Here is a 21,580-nt window from a genome sequence, read left to right on the forward strand (position 1 = left end):
AAAACTCGGCACCAGACCTCATCGGGCTGCTCCCATACCGACATGTAAGACTCGAAAGCCTCGGCGTGGTCGGTCGGGTCATTTGTCTCCTTTATATGTGAACGCCGGCAACTTCGGACTTGGTTGGCACGGCGGTGTCTAGGACATAATTACTGAGGGGCTGTTTGACCACGTGTCGGATGACACGCGGCGACCGACTCCTCGCATTCCTAGTCCGGCTTCTCTCCTCGTACCGGGAAGGACTTCTTCTCCGGCTCGGGCTTCTTCTCCGGCTCTCCTGAGTCGGGCTTCGCTGGTTCCCCCGGGGTGTGCCTCGTCGGTGTTGCGGCGGCGATGTCCTCTCCCGAGTGCGAGAAGGACTTACGTTTACCACGACCACTTTGGGCTCCTCCGGCGTCTTGGTAGGGTCTGCTTCTCCCGGTGCTCGTTCGGGTTTCTTGGAGTCACGTTAAGGCCCCTGGTCTCTGGACGGCTTCCGCCACTCGTGTCGGCGTGCCTATGTGGTGGTGTACTCCCATTAGGTCCAGGAGTGTCTTCGGTTTTGCTACGTCAACCACCTGTCCCATGATGGTGACCTGGTTGGCGGGCGGCGGCGTGTCCGGTATTATCGGCATTCCGAATTCCGGTTGGACTACTACGCCGGTGGAGGGTTGTACTACTCCAGAATGGTGAAATGTATCATCTTGGTAGAATGTGGCTTCGTCGGTTGCGACTATCTCTTGTTGTTTCGACATCTTAGCTTTTTGGGTGGGTTTTTTGTGTTTTTGTTTTTGTTGTTTGGGAATGAATGTGACTAGCTTCTAGTGTCTTTTCCCACAGACGGCGCCAATTGTTCCGGGTGTAATTCCAGAGCAGATGTTTGTTGCCACTCGTAGCTAGTAGGATGATGTCCTTGCTTGAATCCTCCTCGCGGTCTCCTGAAACGATGAACAAACTGAGGACTCGGCTTTGGCCGAGCGTACTCACTCCGACGCTCAAGTCAGTGAACTTAGAGAGGGGTTGTTGTAACTTGGCTAAGAGTATATTGTAGAGAGATAAGGAAGATATTACCAGATGAATAGTGGTTATTAGGTCAATTTGTGGATCCTTTCCTCAATGAAGGTTGAGGAGTATTTATAGGCATTCACCTTTTGTCACGTAGTGGCCAAGTGGCTATCGGTGAAAAGACTTATACCCTCGGCCGATGGACTGTGGCGGGCTCGCCGAGGGTCTTGGATATGAGTACGCAGATTTGTGTCGGTGGCGAGTTGTCGGCCGAGACCGGGTGATCGGCCGATGGGCTTCACCGGCTAGACTGTCTAAGTCGCTGACTTTGCTGTGGATGCCCTTGACCTTGCTCAATATGTTGACTTGGTCATCGGTGCAGAATATGCCCCATCAATAACATGTGTTCATGTGTGAACAGAATACAAGATAAAACTATTTACGAGATACTAGCCTAGAATACAGGAGGATAATATCAACATAAAATACAATACATATTTACTGACTAATACACCCCCTCAGTTGTAGCGGTAGAGGGACGAACGCAAAGACTGGTCCGGAACTGATTAAACAATTGGCGCGGAAGTCCCTTCGTGAAAATATCGGCATACTAATAAGAGGAAGGGACATAAAGGATGCGGACCTTACCAAGCTGCACCTGTTCACGAACAAAATGTATATCAATCTCAATGTGCTTCGTGCGTTGGTGCTGTATGGGGTTGCTGGACATGTAAACGGCTGAAACATTGTCGTAATAGACAAGAGTGGCCTGTTGAATCGGCATATGAAGATCAAGAAGTAGATTAGGATCCAACTAGTTTCAGCAACGGCATTGGCAACCCCTCGATATTCAGCCTCGACACTGGACCGAGACACTGTAGCTTGGCGTTTGGACGACCATGAAATGAGATTATCACCCAAAAACACACAATACCCAGAAGTGGATCGGCGAGAATCAGGACAGCCGCTCCAGTCAGCATCAGAATAAGCAATAAGGGAGTGAGACTTAGAGGCAGAGAGAGTAAGGCCGAGATCCATGGAACCTTAAACGTACCGTAGCACGCGTTTCATAAAATGCAAATGCGGTTCTCGTGGGTCATGCATGAATAAACATAATTGTTGAACCGCGTAGGTGATATCCGGTCGTGTTATGGTCAAGTACTGTAACGCACCTGCAAGACTCCGATATAAGCCAAGGTCAGCGACAGGAGGACCGTCACCGACACTGAGCTTGGACGATGTATCGACAGGAGTGGCAGACGCATTACAACCTGACATAGAGGCACGGGCAAGAATAGACTTGGCATACTGGTTTTGAGAAAGAAATAGACCTATTTTCGTGAGCGAGACAGTGCTACCAAGAAAATGATGTAGCTTGCCCAAATCGGTCATGGCAAATTCACTAGACAAGGCAGCAATAATGGTACGCAGAAGAGCAGTGCTAGATGCAGTAAGGACAATATCATCAACATACAAAAGGAGATAAGCAATATTCGGCCCATGTTGATATATGAAGAGCGAAGCATCACACTTGCTACTATGAAACCCCTTAGATATGATATAATTAGCGAACCGTTGATACCATGCCCGGGGTGCTTGTTTCAACCCATATAAAGATTTTTTGAGACGGCACACATGGGAAGGGGCAGAATAGGGGTGCTAACGAGTCGAGCCGATCCCGAGCTTGGCCTTGCTCGTCTTGTGCTCAAGAACCAAAACTCGAGCTCGGGCCGATCTCGAGCTTACCCGAGCTTGAAAAAAATGTGCTCGTTATAAAGCTTGCGAGCTTTAATGCGAGCTCGAGCCAAACTCGAGCCCAAATCGAGCCTATATAAAACTGTTTATTTTTTTTTATTTTTTTTCTTTCCATATTTTCAATAACAAGGCTCAAGGGTTATATGTAAAAATATTTGGCAAATCAGCGAGACATTTGATATGTGTGATACAAAAACATAATTATGATAAAATATTTTTATAAAATATCAGTAATATCTTATGTAATCACACAAATTCGAGCTGCTCGCGAACTTTTCGAGTCAAGCCAGCCTTTGCTCGGCTTGACTCGTTAAGCTCTCGAGCCGAGCCCGAGCCCGAGACGAGCTCGCACGAGCCGAGCTTTGACCGAGTTTTGACCGAGCCGATCTCGAATAGCTCGCGAGCTGTCTCGTCTCATTAACACCCCTAGGGCAGAACGATCAACAAAGCCAGGGGGTTGGTGCATATAGACGGTTTCAAGTAAGTTACCATGTAAAAAAGCATTCTTAACATCAAGTTAGTGTATAGACCAGGCTCGAGACACGGCGAGACTCAAAACCGTTTGTATGGTGGCAGGTTTGACAACTGGGCTAAAAGTTTCGTCACAATCAACACCTAAGTGCTGCGTTTTGCCATTAACCACAAGGCACGCCTTATAGCGCTCTAATTTACCATCCGAGCGAAATTTGTGACGGTAAAGCCACATACATCGAATCACATAAGCATCCGATGGTCGAGGAACGAGTTCCCAAGTGTCATTGTCAATAAGAGCTTTATACTCAGCATTCATGGCAGCCTGCCAATTCGGATCAAAGAGAGCGGTGGTGGGGGATTTTGGTATGGGGGATGAAGTGTCGGCATTTGTAGCTACAAGAGTGAGGCGGTCAATGGGCTTGAAAATGCCATGATGGGCGCGGGTGGCCATGCCGTGGTGAGGGGCTGGTGGAGGAGGTGGCCGGTGGCGGGGGAGGTGGGTGGGGGTTGATGGTTAGGTTGTGGCGGTAGCAGGGGAGGCTGTGGGAGACGTAAGTGAGGCCATGGGAGTGGCTGGTGAGGTAGCAGGGTCGGGGTTGTGTGTGGGAGAGGCGTAGGGAGGAGGTGTCATGGGCGGTGTGTGGGTTTGTGGTGTGGCAGCGGGTGGTGGTTGGGGATTGGTAAAGTAGTCGTGGGAAGGGAGGAGTCATCAGGCTCAAGGAAGCTATATGTGAGCTCGGTTGGGGAGTGAATGTTGTAGCGTAAGGAAAGTCATGTTCATCAAACGTGACGTGCCGAGACAAAATGATTTTACCTGTAGCAATATCAAGACACCGGTACCCTCGGTAATTGGGTGGATAGCCTAGGAAGACACATTTGGTGGATCGTTTTTGAAGTTTGTGGTCTCGGTTGGCGGAGAGGTTAGGATAGCAAAGACAACCGAACACGCGAAGATGGTCATATGTTGGTTGGCGAAGGAAGAGAGCGGAAGCAGGGGATCGATATTGTAGGAGATGGGAGGGTAAAATGTTGTGGAGATATGTAGCTGTATGGAGGGCTTCGACCCAGAAATGTGGAGGGAGTGACGCGTGGGCTAGGAGGGCAAGGACAATTTCGTTAAGGCACGATTCATTCTTTCGGCCTTCCCGTTTTGTGAGGACAGGAGAAACGGAGTATGAGTCCGTTTTCAGTGGACAGGCGGTGAAAAGAGGAGTTATCAAATTCTCGTCCCATATTGCATTGGAAGCTTTTATTTCTTTTTCGAATTGTGTGCGAACATAGTTACGAAATTGGAGAAATTTAGAGAACGCCTCTGATTTTAGCTTAAGAGGATAAATCCAGACATATTGAGAAAAATTATCGATTAAGATCATGTAGCATTTAAATCCACTTTTGCTTAAGACAGGAGAAGTCCACAAATCACAATGAATAATATCAAATAATGCTAAAGACATAGAATGCGACGAAAAAAATGGTAAACGTTTATGCTTGCCAATTTGACAAGCATGACATAATTTGGAGCGACGCTCCTTATTGCAACTGATAGTATTTTTATTTCTAAGACAATCTAAAATATTATGGCCTGGATGGCCTAAACGAGGGTGCCATAGGTCGGAGGATGACTCAGCAAGGAAGGCATGGGGCGGCTCATTCGATGATATAGGTGACACGGGATAGAGAGTACCGGTGCTATTGCTCCTCATTAGAATTTTCCCAGTCCGGATATCCTTCACAGAAAAACCATTAGGGTCAAACTCGACAGTCACGTTATTGTCTTTGGTGAATTGTCGAACAGAGATTAAATTTTTGATTATCTGTGGGGTATAAAGGACGTTTTTAAGTGTAAAGCTCCGGGTGGGAGTGGTTATGGTAGATTGGTAGTATTGTAAGATCCGTGAACCGAAATTGACTTGCCATTACCAACATAAATAGACCGAATTTTACTCTTATTAAACGGGGGAGAAAGCATATCTGACTCGGATGTCAAATGTGAAGAGCCTCCCATGTCCATATAATAATTGGTGTCCTCAGGTTGATAAAGTGCCATTGCCTGGAACGCCTGACCCAATTGCGTCGGGTCGAACCCGTCTTGCTCGCAACATACGCATGACCTTTCTGACCTTGTTGCGGAAATCGACTCTGCGCATGCTGCGGACCCCGAGGCTGAGGCTGCCATGGGCTAACCCAGCCTTGTTGAGCCGGATATGGGCATGGGGGGACAACCCACTGCATAGGCCAAAACTACGGCGGACCAGCGGCGACCCACGTCTGAGTCATGGGCGGGCGACCACCGGTGGAATTTCCACCCCCGCGCTGCTGGTTGTGCCAACCACCGCCGCCTCTGCCTTGTTTCCCTTTGTAACCCGACTACTTACCATTATTGCGATTGGACTGACCCGTATTCCCTGACCCATTCGGCCCTTCTGACCAACTGGAGTTATTAGGTGGAGCGACAGCAGGAGCGACCAAGGCAGTGGCGGCAGCATTACTGTCCTCGATGCGCGCAGACCGGCGGTGCTCCTCTAACTGCAGCATACTCCGAGCCGTTTCGAATTCGGGTAAGATTTGATTGATATATGCCCCGACAGTGTCATAGGAAGATGGAAGTCCACGAACCAATTGCAACACCAACCTCTGATCGGAAACAGTACTACCGACATCGGTTAATTGTGTGCCAAGGTCCTTCAATTTTTGGCAATAGTCATCCATGGAGTCGCATTTAACAAGCGTAAGATTGGTAAAGTCATGCTCCAACACTGCAGCCCTAACCCCTTTATTATTGTGGAAATGGTTCTTTAGACGGGTCCAGGCCTCGTAGGCGGTTGAATTCATCTCAAGAATTCGAAGGAGGAGATCTTCATAAACGGAGCCGTAGATCCACTGAAGAACGTGTGCATCAATTTCACACCATTCCACGTAATTGGGGTCGGTAGCAGCCGGAGGATGAGTCCCATCAATATGATGAGAGACCTTATAGCGTCTTGCGTGAAGGGTAAACAGTTTTACCCACGATGAGTACGTAATTTTAACGCCGTCAAGCATTCGCACTTTGTGAAGGATATTATTGACGGAGTAAACAGGGTGCAATCCAGGCTTGCCGGAGTTGCCACCGGAGGTTTCTGTGTCTTTGTTTTCTTCCACCATGGTCGAGAGGGAATGGGAGGAGATGATTAAAAAAAAATTTTTTTTCTTGATAGAAAACCTAGGTAACTGATACCATGTAAATGATTGAATCCCTGAGTAGGGTATTTCATTGATACGGTATATATAACATGTGTACATGTGTGAACGGAATACAAGATAAAACTATTTACGAGATAATACTAGCCTAGAATACAGGAGGATAATATCAACATAAAATACAATACATATTTACTGACTAATACTTCATTTTTCGATGAAGTGGTAATTAAACATTGCTTTCGTGAAGCCAACAAGGTTACTGACTTAATGGCTTCTATTGGACATTTATGTCCAACTTTTTCGAGTTGGTTTGAAAGCCGGTGGTTTCAACTTACCTCTCTCATTCAAAAGGATGAGATAATAGATCATATCCCAGATGATCAATCTAGTTTTCTTACCTTATCAAAAAAAAATCCAACAAGGCTCCAAGACTAACGGTCTAACACAACAAGAGATTTGATCGACTTTCTTAGTCTCTTACTGTGAAATACTCCGTATTACTAGTTAACAAGTCTAATCTCAACTTATAACATCAATTTGAACTCAATATGTGCAATCGGCTCTATAACGTCAAAAATAACGTGGCAGATCATCTACGTTTTTATTTTGGGTCTCGTTACTTATACAATATTTGTTACGACATAAGCAAGAAAGACGAATAAAAAACAATAAAGAAAGCAACGCACTGATTTACGTGCTCCACTAACGGTGTGTTAGCTACGTCCACAAGACAGAAGGGAGAGAGTTTACTAAATTCTAGTATATAGAATTCTAGATCAAATTGCAAAGAATTACTCAAGCTTAATGATGAACAACTTGAGTAAATAAAAGTGAAATTTTATTATATGATCAAAACTTAATTTACAGAGTATGTGTGTTTGTATATATAGATACAGTAAAGATCTATACAAAAATATTTGTAACTAACTCTTTGGCAGGTTGTTGTCAGCTGGAGTTTGTTACATTCAGACGAGGATCTGACTAGGAGGAGAGGATGGAGCTTCTGGAACTTGAATGGCAGCAGTTCAAACAAGCACCAGTGCAGGAACCAGCATCTAAATGATGAAGCCATAGCATGATATAATCAACAGAGTTTTATTGATATGTGAGGAGTTTTCAGATTACAGATACAGAAGGTATGATAAGCATGACTGCTAGGGGGAGGCTTAGAGAGTTTATATAATACTCTCTAAGACCTAGCTACTACAGAATGACCTAATAAGGCCCAAGACAGACCCCCCGCATAGTTGTTCAAAGTTGCGACTAACAGAATCAAGGCACAAACCCAACAATATTATTTTCTGTAATACAATATCCACTTAATACTTTTACTTAATAGGGTGTATGTTAATGTTAAAAAGAAAGGTAGCGGTAACATTGAGATATGGAAATAAGACTGATTTTCTTCATGGTTGAGCAAGTTCATTCATCCTTTGATAAGAAAAGTCTTTATGTATTGAAGACCCTAATACCATCATGTTTACGCTTCATGGAGCATAGATTCGAGTCAAAGTTGTCGGCCTACGATCATTGATAAGCAGCAAAGACGGTTATTAGGTATCTCAAGAAAAACATGGCTCTCAGTACATCTGAAATAACATGGCTTATGAACGTACTCAAAGACCTGGGACGACATGGGCTCGTGGGTGCGGGGTTGGTCTAGACGGCTTCTTGCTCCTAACCCCTTCGTTGGTGAGGTCTTAGCCATTAGAGAGGGTCTGAGGGCCGGTCTTGCGTCCATGAATCGTTTTATTATTGCCTCTGATTGCCTTAATGCGGTTACTACTATTTTGAGCAAGGCTCAGCCTTGTGGTCAATTTGCTAACGTTATACTTGAGTGTAGGCCGTATGGACCTCTTGGAAAGCTCTCCCCGTTTGAAGATTGTCTTTGAGAAAAGATCTGCCAATGCAGTTGCGGATGCTCTTGCCAAGGCCGGTCTAGTTGATAGTAGTTCTAGTAATGGATGTATTAATTGGGACGTTGCTCCACCTTTCGTTCTTCGTTTATGTACTAATGACTAGGGATGGCAACGGGCCGGATCTGGATCGGGTCCAATAGGATCCAGATCCAGATCTGCATGTTCCACACTAGATCCATATCCTATCCATATCCAACAGGTCCAGTTTTCCAGTTCCATATCCAACGGGTCCGGGTTGGATCTGGATCCCATGCGGGTCTAAGTTATGAGCCAAACCAAAAATTTAAAAAGCAAAATGATAAAAGCAAAAAGTTAATACACCAGTAGCAATTTCAATAGCCAAGTACGTAAACATTACTAGCATTCACAACCCCTAACTACAATGTCTATATAGCTCATTACCAAAAAAAAAAAAAAAAGTCATATGAAGCAAAAGAAGAAGGTCTGGTATGAAGAGGATGAACAACTATTGTGTGAAGTGAATGAAAGATTCAAGGCAGACTTTAGATGTAGGGCGAGGGTATAGAAATTAAGAGTTCGTAAAGTCATTATGGTGAATTGTTTTTTTTTTTTTTTTGAATGTATGAATTAAAGAAATCAGTAAGGTGATTAGGTGAGTAAACAAGCAAAAACAAATTTTTTTAATTGAAAACGGATCCGCGGATCGGGTCCGGGTCCAAGTGATGAGATTCATATCCATATCCGCTTTATAATTAATGGATCCATATCCGACCCGTATCCAACGGGTCCTAAAAAATAGGATCCATATCCGATCCATGCGGGTCGGATCTTGCGGATCCGGAGCAGATCCTGGATCCATTGCCATCCCTACTAATGACTTTGTAGCGGCTATCGAGCCGCTCCCCCAGACCCGCCCCCTTGATGTATCAGTACTCTCGGTTTGTTTAATTTATGCACTTCCCCTTTTCCAAAAAAAAAAAAAAAAAGACCTGGGACGTAAAAATTTGTCACCTTGCCTTGAAATGTGGCAAGAAGGCTACATTTGTATTTGTCTACACTATTAGTTATAGGATAAGGCCTATAATAATCAGGGGCGGCCAATGGAATATTGAGGCCTTGTTCCAAATATTAGATGAAGGCCCTTTCGATAAATATCTCGTATTTTTTTTATAGTTACAAGAACATATGAGATCTTTAATATATGAGGAGGCGCAGTATTCAAAATCTCGAATACTATGAATACAAAAAAGCACGTTATTTTGTTGATTTTAATCATAAACTTTAATCGTGCTTGTATTGTTCTATTTCTCGTAAAACATATATGATTATATTCCCTCCATTTTTTCACTTATTCCATTTAGATAATTTGTTTCTAAGACTAATTTAAAAAATAAGGATATATGGGAAAATTTGAGTAATGGTGTTGTTTTGAATTTATAAATGAGAAGCATTAGAGAGATTAAAAGAAAGAATGAAACCAAAATGTTTAATTTAAAGTAAGTAATAAAGAAGAGGAAAGATATTAAGTTAGAACAAAAAAAAAATGATGTAAAAAAGACAGCAAGGGGAATCGAACCGTGGACGTCAAGTGGAGGTTATGTAAGTGGCTACCACTATACCAAAGGAAGCCCAACTAATATTAATGAACAGTCAATTTTAATATAATGACTTGGGTATTAGATGTGGCCCCAACCATGTTGGGCCCCGGTTCCGCGGGCCGAATTGCTCTAGTTATGGGCCGCCCCTGATAATAATCTTCTTTGTAATCTTTTCTAGTTCAGGTAATCTTCTTTATAATCTTTTCTAGTTCAGGTTCGACTACTACTATGGCTGTCCGTTTTTGTTTTGATGAACCTTTAGTATTTGAGCTAAGTTAAATATAATTTTATCCCGACGGTCTTTATACTTTAATATTATTATGCACCTTAAATTAATATAAAACTTATAAAGATGGTCTCTTCTTTGTACCATCTTAATTTAATAGGGCTTTGATACCTTAGTAGTCGGGATTAAAATTATACTTTAAGTTGAAAAATACTATATAGGACCCCGATTTAAGTTTTTGCACAGGGCCCTGAAATCTCAGAGACGGCCCTGCTTTTCTTATTGTGATAAAAAAAAAAAAAAAAAAAAAAAAAAAAAAAAAAACTGCTATTTAATTTGCAATTCAACTATGCATTGAGTGCCATAGGCCATAGCATGCAGTATTGACCCAATAAATACTACGGGAGTATTTTAACATTCTCCTATTCGAGATATAACCTTGTACGTAAGTTCCTTTCAATTATACAATCAAGGGCAAAATGTAACGGCGTAATTAGTACCATTAGGACAGGTAAAATCCTACCTTTTAGCATATTTTATAAGCAATCCGTGATAAGCAAGATCCCGTCTTATAAAACCGTCTCATCCTACATAAATTACATAATAACCATCACAACACCTTCTATATAATTTTATTATGTAAAACCCTTTATTGTTACTGATAAGATTATAGATGGGGAAGTATTTCATAATAAGGGAATCGTATTATTGAATTGTGACTGATCATAATACATAGAGGATATATATATTAAACCACGATACTCTAAACCCTAGACGGTAGCCGTCATATCTCGTAACCTAACCCTAATGGGCCTCCTAATATCCTAATACCCTCCCGCAATCGTAAAGGTAGTACGTAGTACGAACTTTACGATTGGAGGAATACAAGAAAAAAATCATTCTTCGTCAACTTCTCCATCTTCATTTCCGAAAGGTTGGCAAGATAAACGAGTATAAACTCGTCAGAAAATTTCTTCGAACGAGAAATTTAAGTTTTTCGAACTTGTCGAATATCAAGTAATTTGTTAGGAACACTAATCGGACCTAAATAAATTTCAGTAAGACGGAAAATTATCCGTTAATTTTAAAGTTTGGAGAACGCTAAGTTTTTCGAACACCAACTAGATCTGAACCACCATCATGGTGATTAAAAGTGCGTAACTCGCCAGTAAATTTGTGCCACCTTGAACGAGAAATTGAAGATTTTAAAGATTCAAAGAAACAACAAATATGTTTTTTTTTTATTCAACGAGAGAACGAGGGAATTAGACCGGATCATTAAAAATGCAAATCCATAGGCAATCGACTCTCGCTCGTCGGTAGAAATTAGAGGATTGAAAATAGCTTTTGGCCATGATATCTCACGGCAAACTTCTTATTTTTCTTTTTAATGAAAATTAAAATTAAACTAATCTTTATTATTAGAACAACGGAGAAAATCTCGCCGGTGGGTGTTTTACATTATCGACCCACCGGCGAAGTAGCGGAAATTTGTTTTTAGGCCTCAAGAGCGTGAGGCTCTGATACCATGATAAGATTATAGATGGGGAAGTATTTCATAATAAGGGAATCGTATTATTGAATTGTGACTGATCATAATACATAGAGGATATATATATTAAACCACAATACTCTAAACCCTAGACGGTAGCCGTCATATCTCGTAACCTAACCCTAATGGGCCTCCTAATATCCTAATAGTTACCCATGAAACTCATAATAATTACTAATTAATAAATCCAACAAAAATTCCCAAAAGTTAGGGTTAACATGAAAGAAAGAGAAAAGGTAAATCCTAGCTTAAGGTGAACGGAAAAAGGGAAAAGGGTGTAGATCTTCAAACCCAAACTTAGTAGCATCCATGGAGAACGTTTAAGGAGAGTTTTAGAGAGAATGGAGAGGATTTGGAGGTTTAGAGAGAATGGGATAAATGATTTAGGGTTAAGTAGAAAGGGATCCTGACATAGGTTATATCGCGTCCTGACACAGTGCACTCGGTCAAGTGTTGTATCCATCCACTCGGCCGAGTACCACTCACTCGGTCGGGTATAGTATGTACTTGGCCGAGTGACACCTACTCAGTCCACTACACCTCTCACTCGGTCCACTGCACACTCAATAAGTGTAGTATAGGTTACACTTGGTCCATGGCATAACCATTTTTATCTAGCCTATAGTCCTATCACACATCCCAAAATTTCTTTACAAGTCTCCAAATATCCGGAAGAACTCACTTTTTGTAATTAACCCGAATCAAAATAACAATTATTTTTGTAATCACTTTTTCGAAAAAGAATTCGAAATGTGACCATCCACGTTCCACGACATTAACTTGTAACCTAAGCATTCCCAATAGAAGAACAAGAGAGAATTAAATTCAAAAATTGAGAGTCAACACTAGACATACAACTCACTATTTCTCATAATTTCCCGCTGTTTTTCAATCCCTAATCCAAAACCCTAAATCGCAGCCCTAATTAAAAAAAAATAATAATAATAATTACATCCACGAATTTTATTACTCTTTTTTTTTTCCTTAATTAATTTAATTTATTTAATCGTCTTTAGCCGTTACAAAATTCCACAAATTTATCCGCATAATAAAAAAGCTAGCGATTTGCGTATATTTGGAGGTTAGTTCATAAATCATAATAATTCTATATAATGCAATTAATTTTTAATGAAATGTTATGAGTTTAATTATGATATCTTGGAAGATTTTGATTTTATTTATTAATTCTTAGTTTTTGTAACGGTTGAAATTTTCCTGTCGGTTTCCGTGGAAACTGAATTAATTAGAACGATTTCAGTTCATAAATTTCTCTGATTTTCAACGTGGATTGTTTAGTCTTTAAATTCGATTCGATATTCTGTGTTGCGATGTTTTTGTAAAGTGGGTGCAATGGGATCATGAGTTTAGTGAACTAGTAATTATAATGTAAGTTGTCTCCTAGATTAAAATGATTCAGCTTGTGTGTAATGATTATTGAGGTTCGATATTGATGCAAATTAGTTAATTTGTTTTTAATTGTTTTTAATTGTGATCAGTTTATCTCGCGGGTGGTGTTGAAGATGAAGATGATCGAGGTAAAGGAGGAGAATGAATGGAGTTTACGATCCCCTGAAGTCGTTACGATATCTTCATCGAGTAATTCTTGTGACTATGTCACACCTAAATCGCCTTCTCCTTTGCTCGGGTAATTTTTTTGGCACTTGCCTTGTGTTTTTAACCTTCTCCCGGTGTAATTTTCGAGTATGTGGCCTTGTTTAATTTCTTAGAAAGATATCGGCTTTTTGACTCTTTAATCGTCTGTTGTTTGAGCAAATTTTGTTATTTTTTCATCCTGATGCTGTAAAATGGACGTCTAATGAATTTGAGAGGTCGTGTTCAACATATCAAGTTGAGGGTCCAAATTACAAGTAAATACGATATTCATTTCTTTCAAAGTAGGAGTCTAAAACGTTTTAGGGCCCCTGAATGCAAACCCGTTAATCTGAGGACATATTCGCCACTGTATTAGTCGCGACTGTGCTGCAAAATGAAGATTAGCTCTTGTAGTTTATGTTGTTGTTGGATGATGATGATTATAATGATTTGGAGCTGAACTTTGGTCGATTATACTGTTAATCAGGAGGTCTAGTGGTCATACAAGACGTTCATCAAAGGGAGGGTGGACGGAGGAAGAGGTCAGTAGTATACTTTCAAGACACTCTGGATTGCATTCCCTTGGGGGGCATTTACAAATGTAATATCTTTTGATGATTTCATGATATTGTAACAGGATAATAATCTCACAACTGTCGTGAGGAAATTCAACGCGAAGAACTGGAGGCAAATAGGTGGAACACAATATCATCTTCTTATGCATTCTTTAGTGCTACTAGTGTGGTTAACATTAAAGGATTCCGGTCTAATTTATAGAACATTATCATGAGAATTTACCTTACATCTAGACGCTAAAGTTTGTACGATGTGCTTTCTTTTGTTAATGCAGCTGAGCATTTTCCTGGAAGAACAGATGTTCAATGCCTACACCGCTGGCAAAAGGTTGTAAATCCTGAACTAATAAAGGGACCCTGGACAAAGGAGGTACGCATTGTAATCCTCTTCCATTAAGAGCTTCTGTTTCCGGGTATGAGGGTTTTGTGGCTGGTATTACTGCTGCAGTGGTCACGTTAAAACACAAAAACTTACAGAGTATATTAGATGGTCTTACATGTGAGTTCAACCCATTAACCTTACGGAGTACAGTATAATTTAAAGAAGAATGCAGAAGTTTTTGGATAGTCTAGCATTTGAGACCTCTCATATAGAAGCCACTGCTGTAAATAATACTGTGAGCCTCTATGTTGCTCGGTCTCTTCTGTATTACATCGCATACCCGTGTCAGACACTCGACCCTCCTACATGGGTAGGACACTTGGACATTTCATTTTAGACCAAAAACATGTATTTTTTTTCGTGAAATAGCCGAACATGAATTGATACTTTGAATTTACAGGAGGATGACTGTATCATTAAGTTGGTACAAAAGCATGGTTCCAAGAGATGGTCCATCATAGCAAAGTCTTTGCCTGGTCGGATAGGCAAACAATGTCGAGAAAGGTAATTTTTCTTTTTCTTCTCTTGCTGCACTGTGTTTTTGACGGTTGAAAGAATGTGCTACCACGAGTTTGTAGACATAGATTTCTTCATTGGCATGAATCTGCAGACTATCTGACTTTGTCCCTAAGTATACTTTTCATTATTTGTTTATGTGTGCTGCGAATAAATCTAAGTCGTGAGTTGTTAACTGAGGGGTTCTCTTCTAGGTGGCACAACCATTTAGACCCGGCGATAAGGAAAGATGCATGGACAAAAGAGGAAGAATCTCTTCTAGCTTATTACCACCATATATATGGAAACAAGTGGGCAGAGATAGCGAGATTTCTTCCAGGACGGTAGGACTATTAATCAGTTGCATTCCCTAATTGAATAAGAAATTTGATTGAAATTCTCTTGTTCTGATGGAAATATTTTAAAAATTCTACTCGCAGGACGGACAATGCGATTAAAAATCACTGGAACTGCTCTTTGAAGAAGAAGTTGGATGTAAAAGTGGAAGAATCGAGATTGAAAGATTATGCCATGGTTTCCAAAGAGATTTCCTTGGCATCAGATTCCAGTTCCGAGACTTGCCTTACAGAGTTGTCTCTCGGAAGTACTCCTACGCTTAGCTCAAATCCTAGAGTTGATAAATATGATGATGCCGTCAGTGGACTTAATCTTGAGTTGTCTACGAGGATAAACTACAAGGAGACTTCTCAAACAAGAATGTCACTGGAATCTCCCAAAAGGCCGCGGAGTAGTAGTTTCACTGATGATCTGGTTTTCCGAGACATAGACAAGTCATTCTTGAGTTTAGCAACGCCTGATTATTCCAGAGAGTATAATAATAGACAGGACAATAAGAAAAACAAAGTAGAAAGGGTACCTGGTGACTTGAATCAGGGCCGACAATGTTTCTCCACACCAACTAGATGTATGAGAAGTACCCCGACTAGTAATGGCAGTCCTGAATCTATGTTGAGGAATTCAGCAATGAGCTTTACCACACCTTCTATTATAAGGAGAAGTTCATTGAAATCGAACACTACTGTGGGAAAAGGGATTGACGGTGCTTATAAATCTATTGAACGGTGTCTAGAAGCCTCGTTTGACATGGAAGCGGACCTAGATCGAGTTCAATGCCACACTTCTTGTGCAACTGCAGTCAATGCTATTAACATGTTGCCTTAAAGATGTGCATATTGAAGATATCCTGACAGTCGCCTTTCAGGTAACTACAACTTTTATTTGCCAGTATCACGAATTCACGATTAATAAATTGGTGGCAACATTCCTTTAGGTGGTGAGTTAACTCAGGCTACGTTATATTCTTGTAGGACTTTGGAGGCGAACCTCGTGCTTGATATGTGACTTGTCTTATTCAAGAAAATATGACGAAAAATTCAACGTGGAAACAAATCAGCTTTCGTAAAGAAAAGAATCATCACCGTTCAGCTCAGGAGGTCAAGGGCAAGGCTGAATGTGTTGCTTCCTAATAACCAGGCAATAATCTCATAAAACTTGGGAAGGGGTAATGCAAGATCATGTAAAGATGTATCTCCCAATGTTTTTTTTACTGAATGGAAGAATGAACTAAGAAAGTTACATAAAGCATTTGTACATTTTGGCTTACAACAAACGATTCTTCCCTCAAAATAGACTTACTACCAATTTTAATGTTTTCGGATGTTGAAATGCTAATACATGGTTGTCCACTTTGTGACGATTGAACACGCTTTTGCTAACCTTTTATGCCGTCCTGACACGATATAACCATCTCATTTTCCTTTCCCGTTGTAGCGTAATTTTCATTTTTGTGGCTCTAATGTTGAAGATAAAGAAAGACAGCTTTGGTACCTATACTATTTCGATTCGATTTAATGCTGTTCTCTGTATTTTGCAGGGGGTGTTTACTGTTTTATATAAGGAAACTTGCAGGCTTCCCCTCTTAAGTCTTAACTACTGTGAACTTTTTAACTGATATTAGTAACTCAGAGAAACAGCCTGCATTATTGTTCTTGGTTTAAAATGGGCATCAGTTTATACCACGGTAAAGGACCACACAGGAAAAAAATGTGATCAATGCTCTGACATCAGGTTAATTGTTTTCAGCAAGGACTGCATCAAAATCTGTTTCATAAGTTTTTAAAAATTATCGTTGACCGAATTTTGTCGTGGTTACTCGAGGCCGTATTAAGTATGGAGTAACACTTAATCAGTCCAATATGACTGTTCTGGGATTGGAGCCGTATCACTGTATCAGCTTATAGTGACGTAAAACAGTCTCACGCAAGTATTTGTGTTCATATGTAAATGTTGTCCGACTTGTTTCCTTTAATTTCGTGGTTTTTTGTTTCTATGCACGTAATTTACCCCTTTTTCGACCCAAATTCAACTCAATCCGACCGATTATTTGACCTAAAATAACCCGATACAAACCGAATTCAATGTAACCCGACCAGACTTAACCTGGGCCAAACCCAATCCGGTTAACCCGATTACCCCTCTATAATAAACATAACTACACTTAGCCGGCACGTTCCTATGATCTTGGGAGGAAGCATCATTTCCTTGGTCAATACGCTGACTCGTAAATTCCATGTGCTCCATTGCATTCTCCATTTATGCATTCACCATTTATGCATTCACCAAGTACAACCTTCCCTCCTTTTTTGGAAAAGTAACCCGTCACACACTTGTTTTCCAACTTGTTCCCTTTCATTTTATTTTTATTTTTATTTTTATTTTTATTTTTTTATTTTTTTTTTAAGATAAGGAAACTAGGTTGATTTGATCCAACTTGTTCCCTTTCATTGACCCATTAATTCTCCCTTAATAAAACGGATTAAATATTATACACTTATACCGTGTAATTTTTTCTATACATTAAATTTAAGACGAATAATACGTCTTAAATCAAATATAGTAAATTATAATTATTGCATGAAACGGTCATATATATTATAAAACAGTCCTTTTAAATAAAAAGAACTCATTATAAATGGGTTTCTTTTACTTAAAAAGGTTATCTCAGTGTATGAGACGGCTGAACCCGTTCTATCTATATTTTGTGTAAAGTAAAATTTTAGTCAAAAAATTCTTGCATTCAATGTTTTTGAGTATATATTTTGTAGGGTGTATACTGACCATGTGATCGCTGACTATAGTAAGTATATATTTGTATTAAGAAAGTTAATATATTCACACCATCACTCAGGATATTTTTCTATATTTTGCACTACCCTACAAGATTTGTATATATACTATTTATTATATAAATGTGAAAGAATTGATTTCTTGCATATTATATTAAAATGGTATCTGACCCTGGTATTTCCATGGTATTTTGTGACGGTATCGCCAACATGAATGGTACAAGTGTACAACATTTCCGATTAGTCGGTTACGTTATCAAATCTTAAGGTGAGATCAGTACCTTGTACCAGTGTATATATCTATATTAGTTTAGTAATCACATGAATCACATCAATTTATTTCTACACTCCAACTTTTACTTCATTTTACAAGAAAACTTATTAAATAAAATATTATTTTATTTATGAAGTTTGGTGCTGTTTAAATTCAGGAAGTCATTCATATTGCTGGTAGCAAAGATGATAAATCTGCAATTTTTTCGAAACCTGCAACTCACTGACCGGATTTCTGAAGTCAGAAAACACTCAAGACTTACAACAATTTTATTTACATGTTTCACAGCTCTAGTTATCTTCAAGTTTACAACCTCGAAACAAATTCTATTTCAGCCTTCTTCAAATACAAAATCCTTGGAGAAAGTTGCTGGAAATATTACATCGTCACTGATTGCTGGTAAGCCCCTTCACTCGAATTATATTCTTTCTGAATTTTTCATATTTAGAGTCAAGTTGATGGTTCTTTATCAATTGTTCTTACACGAGGCGACTCAATCACAGGTGAGCGGAACAATACATCAAAAGGCGGTGTTAATAATACTAGCAACATTCCGGTGAAGCATGAACAAGGCCTATTTAAAGAGTTAGCCCCTTTATTTAACAAAGACTCATGCTTAAGTCGTTTCCAACATTCCTCATACCGAAAAAACAAACCTTACAACCCGTCTCCATACCTCATATCCAAACTTCGAGCCTATCAAGACCTTCATTCACGGTGTGGGCCCCTCACACTGTCGTATAAACGAGCCATAAGAAAGCTTTCGAGTCCATCGTCCAGCACTAGTAGTACTACTACTGACCCCACACAATGCAAGTACTTAGTTTGGACTCCGGCCAATGGATTAGGCAACCGAATTGTGAGCATCACTTCTGCTTTCCTTTACGCCCTTCTTCAATCCCGAGTACTCCTCGTTGAGTTTCGGCCTGAAATGGATGACTTATTTTGTGAACCATTTCCTAATTCCACTTGGCTTTTTCCCAACAGTTTCCCCCTCACACACAATTGGACTAATATAGCTTCAGGGGATTCTAGTCCTCTATACTTTCTTAATCTACAACACGGAAATGGCGATTTTACCATCCGACATTTCCACTGTAATGACACTCAATCTCTCCTACAAACTTTTCCTGTTCTAATCTTAAAAACAGACCAATACTTCGCGCCTTCGCTTTTTCTAATGCCTTCCTTCAAGCAAGAGCTAAATAGAATGTTCCCTTTAAAAGGTTCGGTTTTTCATCTATTAGGCCGCTACCTATTCAACCCGTCTAACAACGCTTGGGGGCTAATCACGAGATTCTATCAGGCGTACTTAGCCCATTCCGACATGAAAATCGGCCTCCAAGTAAGGGTTTTCGCGGTTAATAAAGTACCTTATGAACAAATTATGAAACAAATTTTATCCTGTATTCTTCCTAATAATATACTCCCTTCATTCGGTACAAATGTTGCAGTGTCACAAAACTCGACTCCAACTCCAATCTCAAAATCAGTTCTAGTTTCATCGTTATACCCCCAATTTTCAGAACAATTAAGGAACATGTATTGGGTAAGACCGACATTGACAGGAGAAGTGATCGGAGTTTATCAACCTAGTCATGAAGAATATCAGAAATTTGGTGATAATATGCATAATATGAAGGCATGGGCAGAAATGTATTTACTTAGTCTGTGTGATGTCTTGGTAACTAGTGGTCAGTCCACGTTTGGCTATGTTGCACAAGGTCTAGGGGGATTAAAACCATGGATTTTGGACAAGCTAGATGGTAGAAATGCTCGAGATTCTTCGTGTAAACGAGGAATTTCTTCTGAGCCTTGTTTTCATATCGCTCCCACGAATGATTGCAGTGGTAATAAGATTGGTAATATTACTGCTGTGAATTCTCATCTGAGGCAGTGTGAGGATATGTGGTGGGGAATTAAGTTAGTCAATGATTGATTAATTTTGTGGTTGAAGGCTCTGATGATGCAACTATTTTTGTCTATGTTGTTTGTTGTAGCATTAGAAGGTTATCATATACTGTATGTAGTTGCGAAGCCAAGATTGATGTTAGAGGGCGAGAAATTTCAGTGGGGGCCAGCTATTGTTGTAATAGAGTAAATTAGAAGAAAATCGAAAATTTCAACTAAAAGATTCAATTTTTTCATTGTTCAGCGTGGGTGACAGACCGTCCTGGCTGCCTCCTAGTGGCACCACTGCAAATATGTGCTACTCCCTTGGTTATTGTTTATCAAGTCATTTTGGCTCAATTCTTGATGAAACCCAAAACATATACGGATCAGTACGCAAGCTAGACAACCGTAGCAAGGATGCTTCTGTTAGAGTATAAAAACCGATCTTGGGACTCCAACCATCAGTTTAAGTTTTTAGTTGAAATGGTTTCTTGACATGGTATTAGAGTCAATGTGACCGCAAGTTCACCCGGTTCGAATCTCACCTCCTTCTATTCTAAAGTGGAATATTAGCACCAGGTTTGGGGAGGCCAGTTGCATCCACACTTCAAGCCCAAAGGGCGTTCGGGTGAGGCGGCGTGTTAAAGTATAAAACCGATCTTGGACTTTAAGGGTAAGATTATTGGTAGTCTTGAGACAAGACTTTGGTAAATCTTAAGACAAGGTTCACCCAAGACTACCAATAATCTACCAAAGTCTTAACAAAGTCTTAAGTTGAGTCTTGGAAATCCAAGACTCAATTTAAGACTTTGGATGAGTCTTGACCCCATCTTGAAATAAAATTATCCAATGAGTAGCTCTCATGTGTCATTTCTTTTTTGTTAAAAAAAGAAGTAAAGTGAAAAAGTAGAGTCTGAGGTGAGTCTGACGGATAATGTATAAAGTCTGAAGTGAGTCTGAACAATAAAAAAATAATAAAAGTTAGTGGAAAGCTGATGTGACAGAGTCTTAAGACTTGGGAGGGTCTTACTGATAATCTCAATCTAACCATCAATTTAAGCTTTTGATTGAGATAATTTTTTGAAATTTCGAGGATAATCATCCAGACCAAACTTCTCTAGCTAGATGCCAACGAGATGGCCCATGGGCTGTTGGGCTAATTATGGGGTTCAAAAAACCTGTCTGCTAAAGATCGTTGACAATTTACTAATTATCGTCGACAATTTTAATGAACTTCCAAAACTACCCCTCCCTCACACTCCCCCTTATATTTTTTCCATCTTGTTTTGTTTTCGTAAAAAAATAATTAATAATTACTAATAAATAGTTCGTTTTATTTTAATTTTTTAATTTATTGAAACTTATTTTAATTAGCGATTATCGAACCACGCACCCAAAACTAATTTAAGACGGAAATTAATAATTTTTTTTTTTAAAAAAAAAAATTGTTGAAAAAGGGCCTGGATGAAGAAATTTTTCGTCCAGACCAAGGTCCGGACAAAGAAATTTTTCGTCCAGACAAAAATATTTTTCATCCAGACCCAGGTCCAGACGAAAAATAATTTCGTCC

General features: G+C 40.0%; 3 protein-coding genes across 3 annotated transcripts; 2 read left to right on the plus strand and 1 right to left on the minus strand.

Annotated features, from left to right (window-relative positions):
* Positions 1 to 5,580: 5,580 nt before the first annotated feature.
* LOC141588676 (uncharacterized) lies at positions 5,581 to 6,357 on the minus strand. The gene has a single exon (XM_074410105.1). It carries the CDS (start codon positions 6,355 to 6,357, stop codon positions 5,581 to 5,583), a length of 777 nt encoding a protein of 258 aa, XP_074266206.1.
* Positions 6,358 to 7,969: 1,612 nt separating this feature from the next.
* Positions 7,970 to 15,879, plus strand: LOC141588677 (transcription factor MYB3R-5-like). Its single transcript, XM_074410106.1, has 9 exons — positions 7,970 to 7,979; positions 8,240 to 8,391; positions 13,149 to 13,297; positions 13,733 to 13,787; positions 13,883 to 13,940; positions 14,096 to 14,190; positions 14,603 to 14,706; positions 14,913 to 15,041; positions 15,138 to 15,879. The coding sequence occupies exons 1-9, from the start codon at positions 7,970 to 7,972 to the stop codon at positions 15,877 to 15,879; spliced, it is 1,494 nt and encodes a 497-aa protein (XP_074266207.1).
* A 200-nt stretch (positions 15,880 to 16,079) lies between these two features.
* On the plus strand, positions 16,080 to 20,209 carry LOC141588678 (galactoside 2-alpha-L-fucosyltransferase-like). Its single transcript, XM_074410107.1, has 5 exons — positions 16,080 to 16,172; positions 16,523 to 16,580; positions 16,692 to 16,785; positions 18,275 to 18,516; positions 18,606 to 20,209. Exons 1-5 carry the CDS (start codon positions 16,080 to 16,082, stop codon positions 20,054 to 20,056), a joined length of 1,938 nt encoding a protein of 645 aa, XP_074266208.1. The 3' UTR covers positions 20,057 to 20,209.
* Positions 20,210 to 21,580: the final 1,371 nt, after the last annotated feature.

This window comes from Silene latifolia, chromosome 6, assembly GCF_048544455.1.
Source record: "Silene latifolia isolate original U9 population chromosome 6, ASM4854445v1, whole genome shotgun sequence".
NCBI classification, from domain to species: domain Eukaryota; kingdom Viridiplantae; phylum Streptophyta; class Magnoliopsida; order Caryophyllales; family Caryophyllaceae; genus Silene; species Silene latifolia.

Coding starts and splice junctions, on each gene's coding strand:
- LOC141588676 (XM_074410105.1), bottom strand. CDS start 6,357: ATGGTGGAAGAAAACAAAGACACAGAAACCTCCGGTGGCAACTCCGGC.
- LOC141588677 (XM_074410106.1), top strand. Junction 14,707..14,912: donor GGCAAACAATGTCGAGAAAG/GTAATTTTTCTT, acceptor GTTCTCTTCTAG/GTGGCACAACCATTTAGACC. Junction 15,042..15,137: donor GCGAGATTTCTTCCAGGACG/GTAGGACTATTA, acceptor TTCTACTCGCAG/GACGGACAATGCGATTAAAA.
- LOC141588678 (XM_074410107.1), top strand. CDS start 16,080: ATGACGAAAAATTCAACGTGGAAACAAATCAGCTTTCGTAAAGAAAAG. Junction 16,786..18,274: donor GATCAATGCTCTGACATCAG/GTTAATTGTTTT, acceptor GTTTAAATTCAG/GAAGTCATTCATATTGCTGG. Junction 18,517..18,605: donor TACATCGTCACTGATTGCTG/GTAAGCCCCTTC, acceptor TTCTTACACGAG/GCGACTCAATCACAGGTGAG.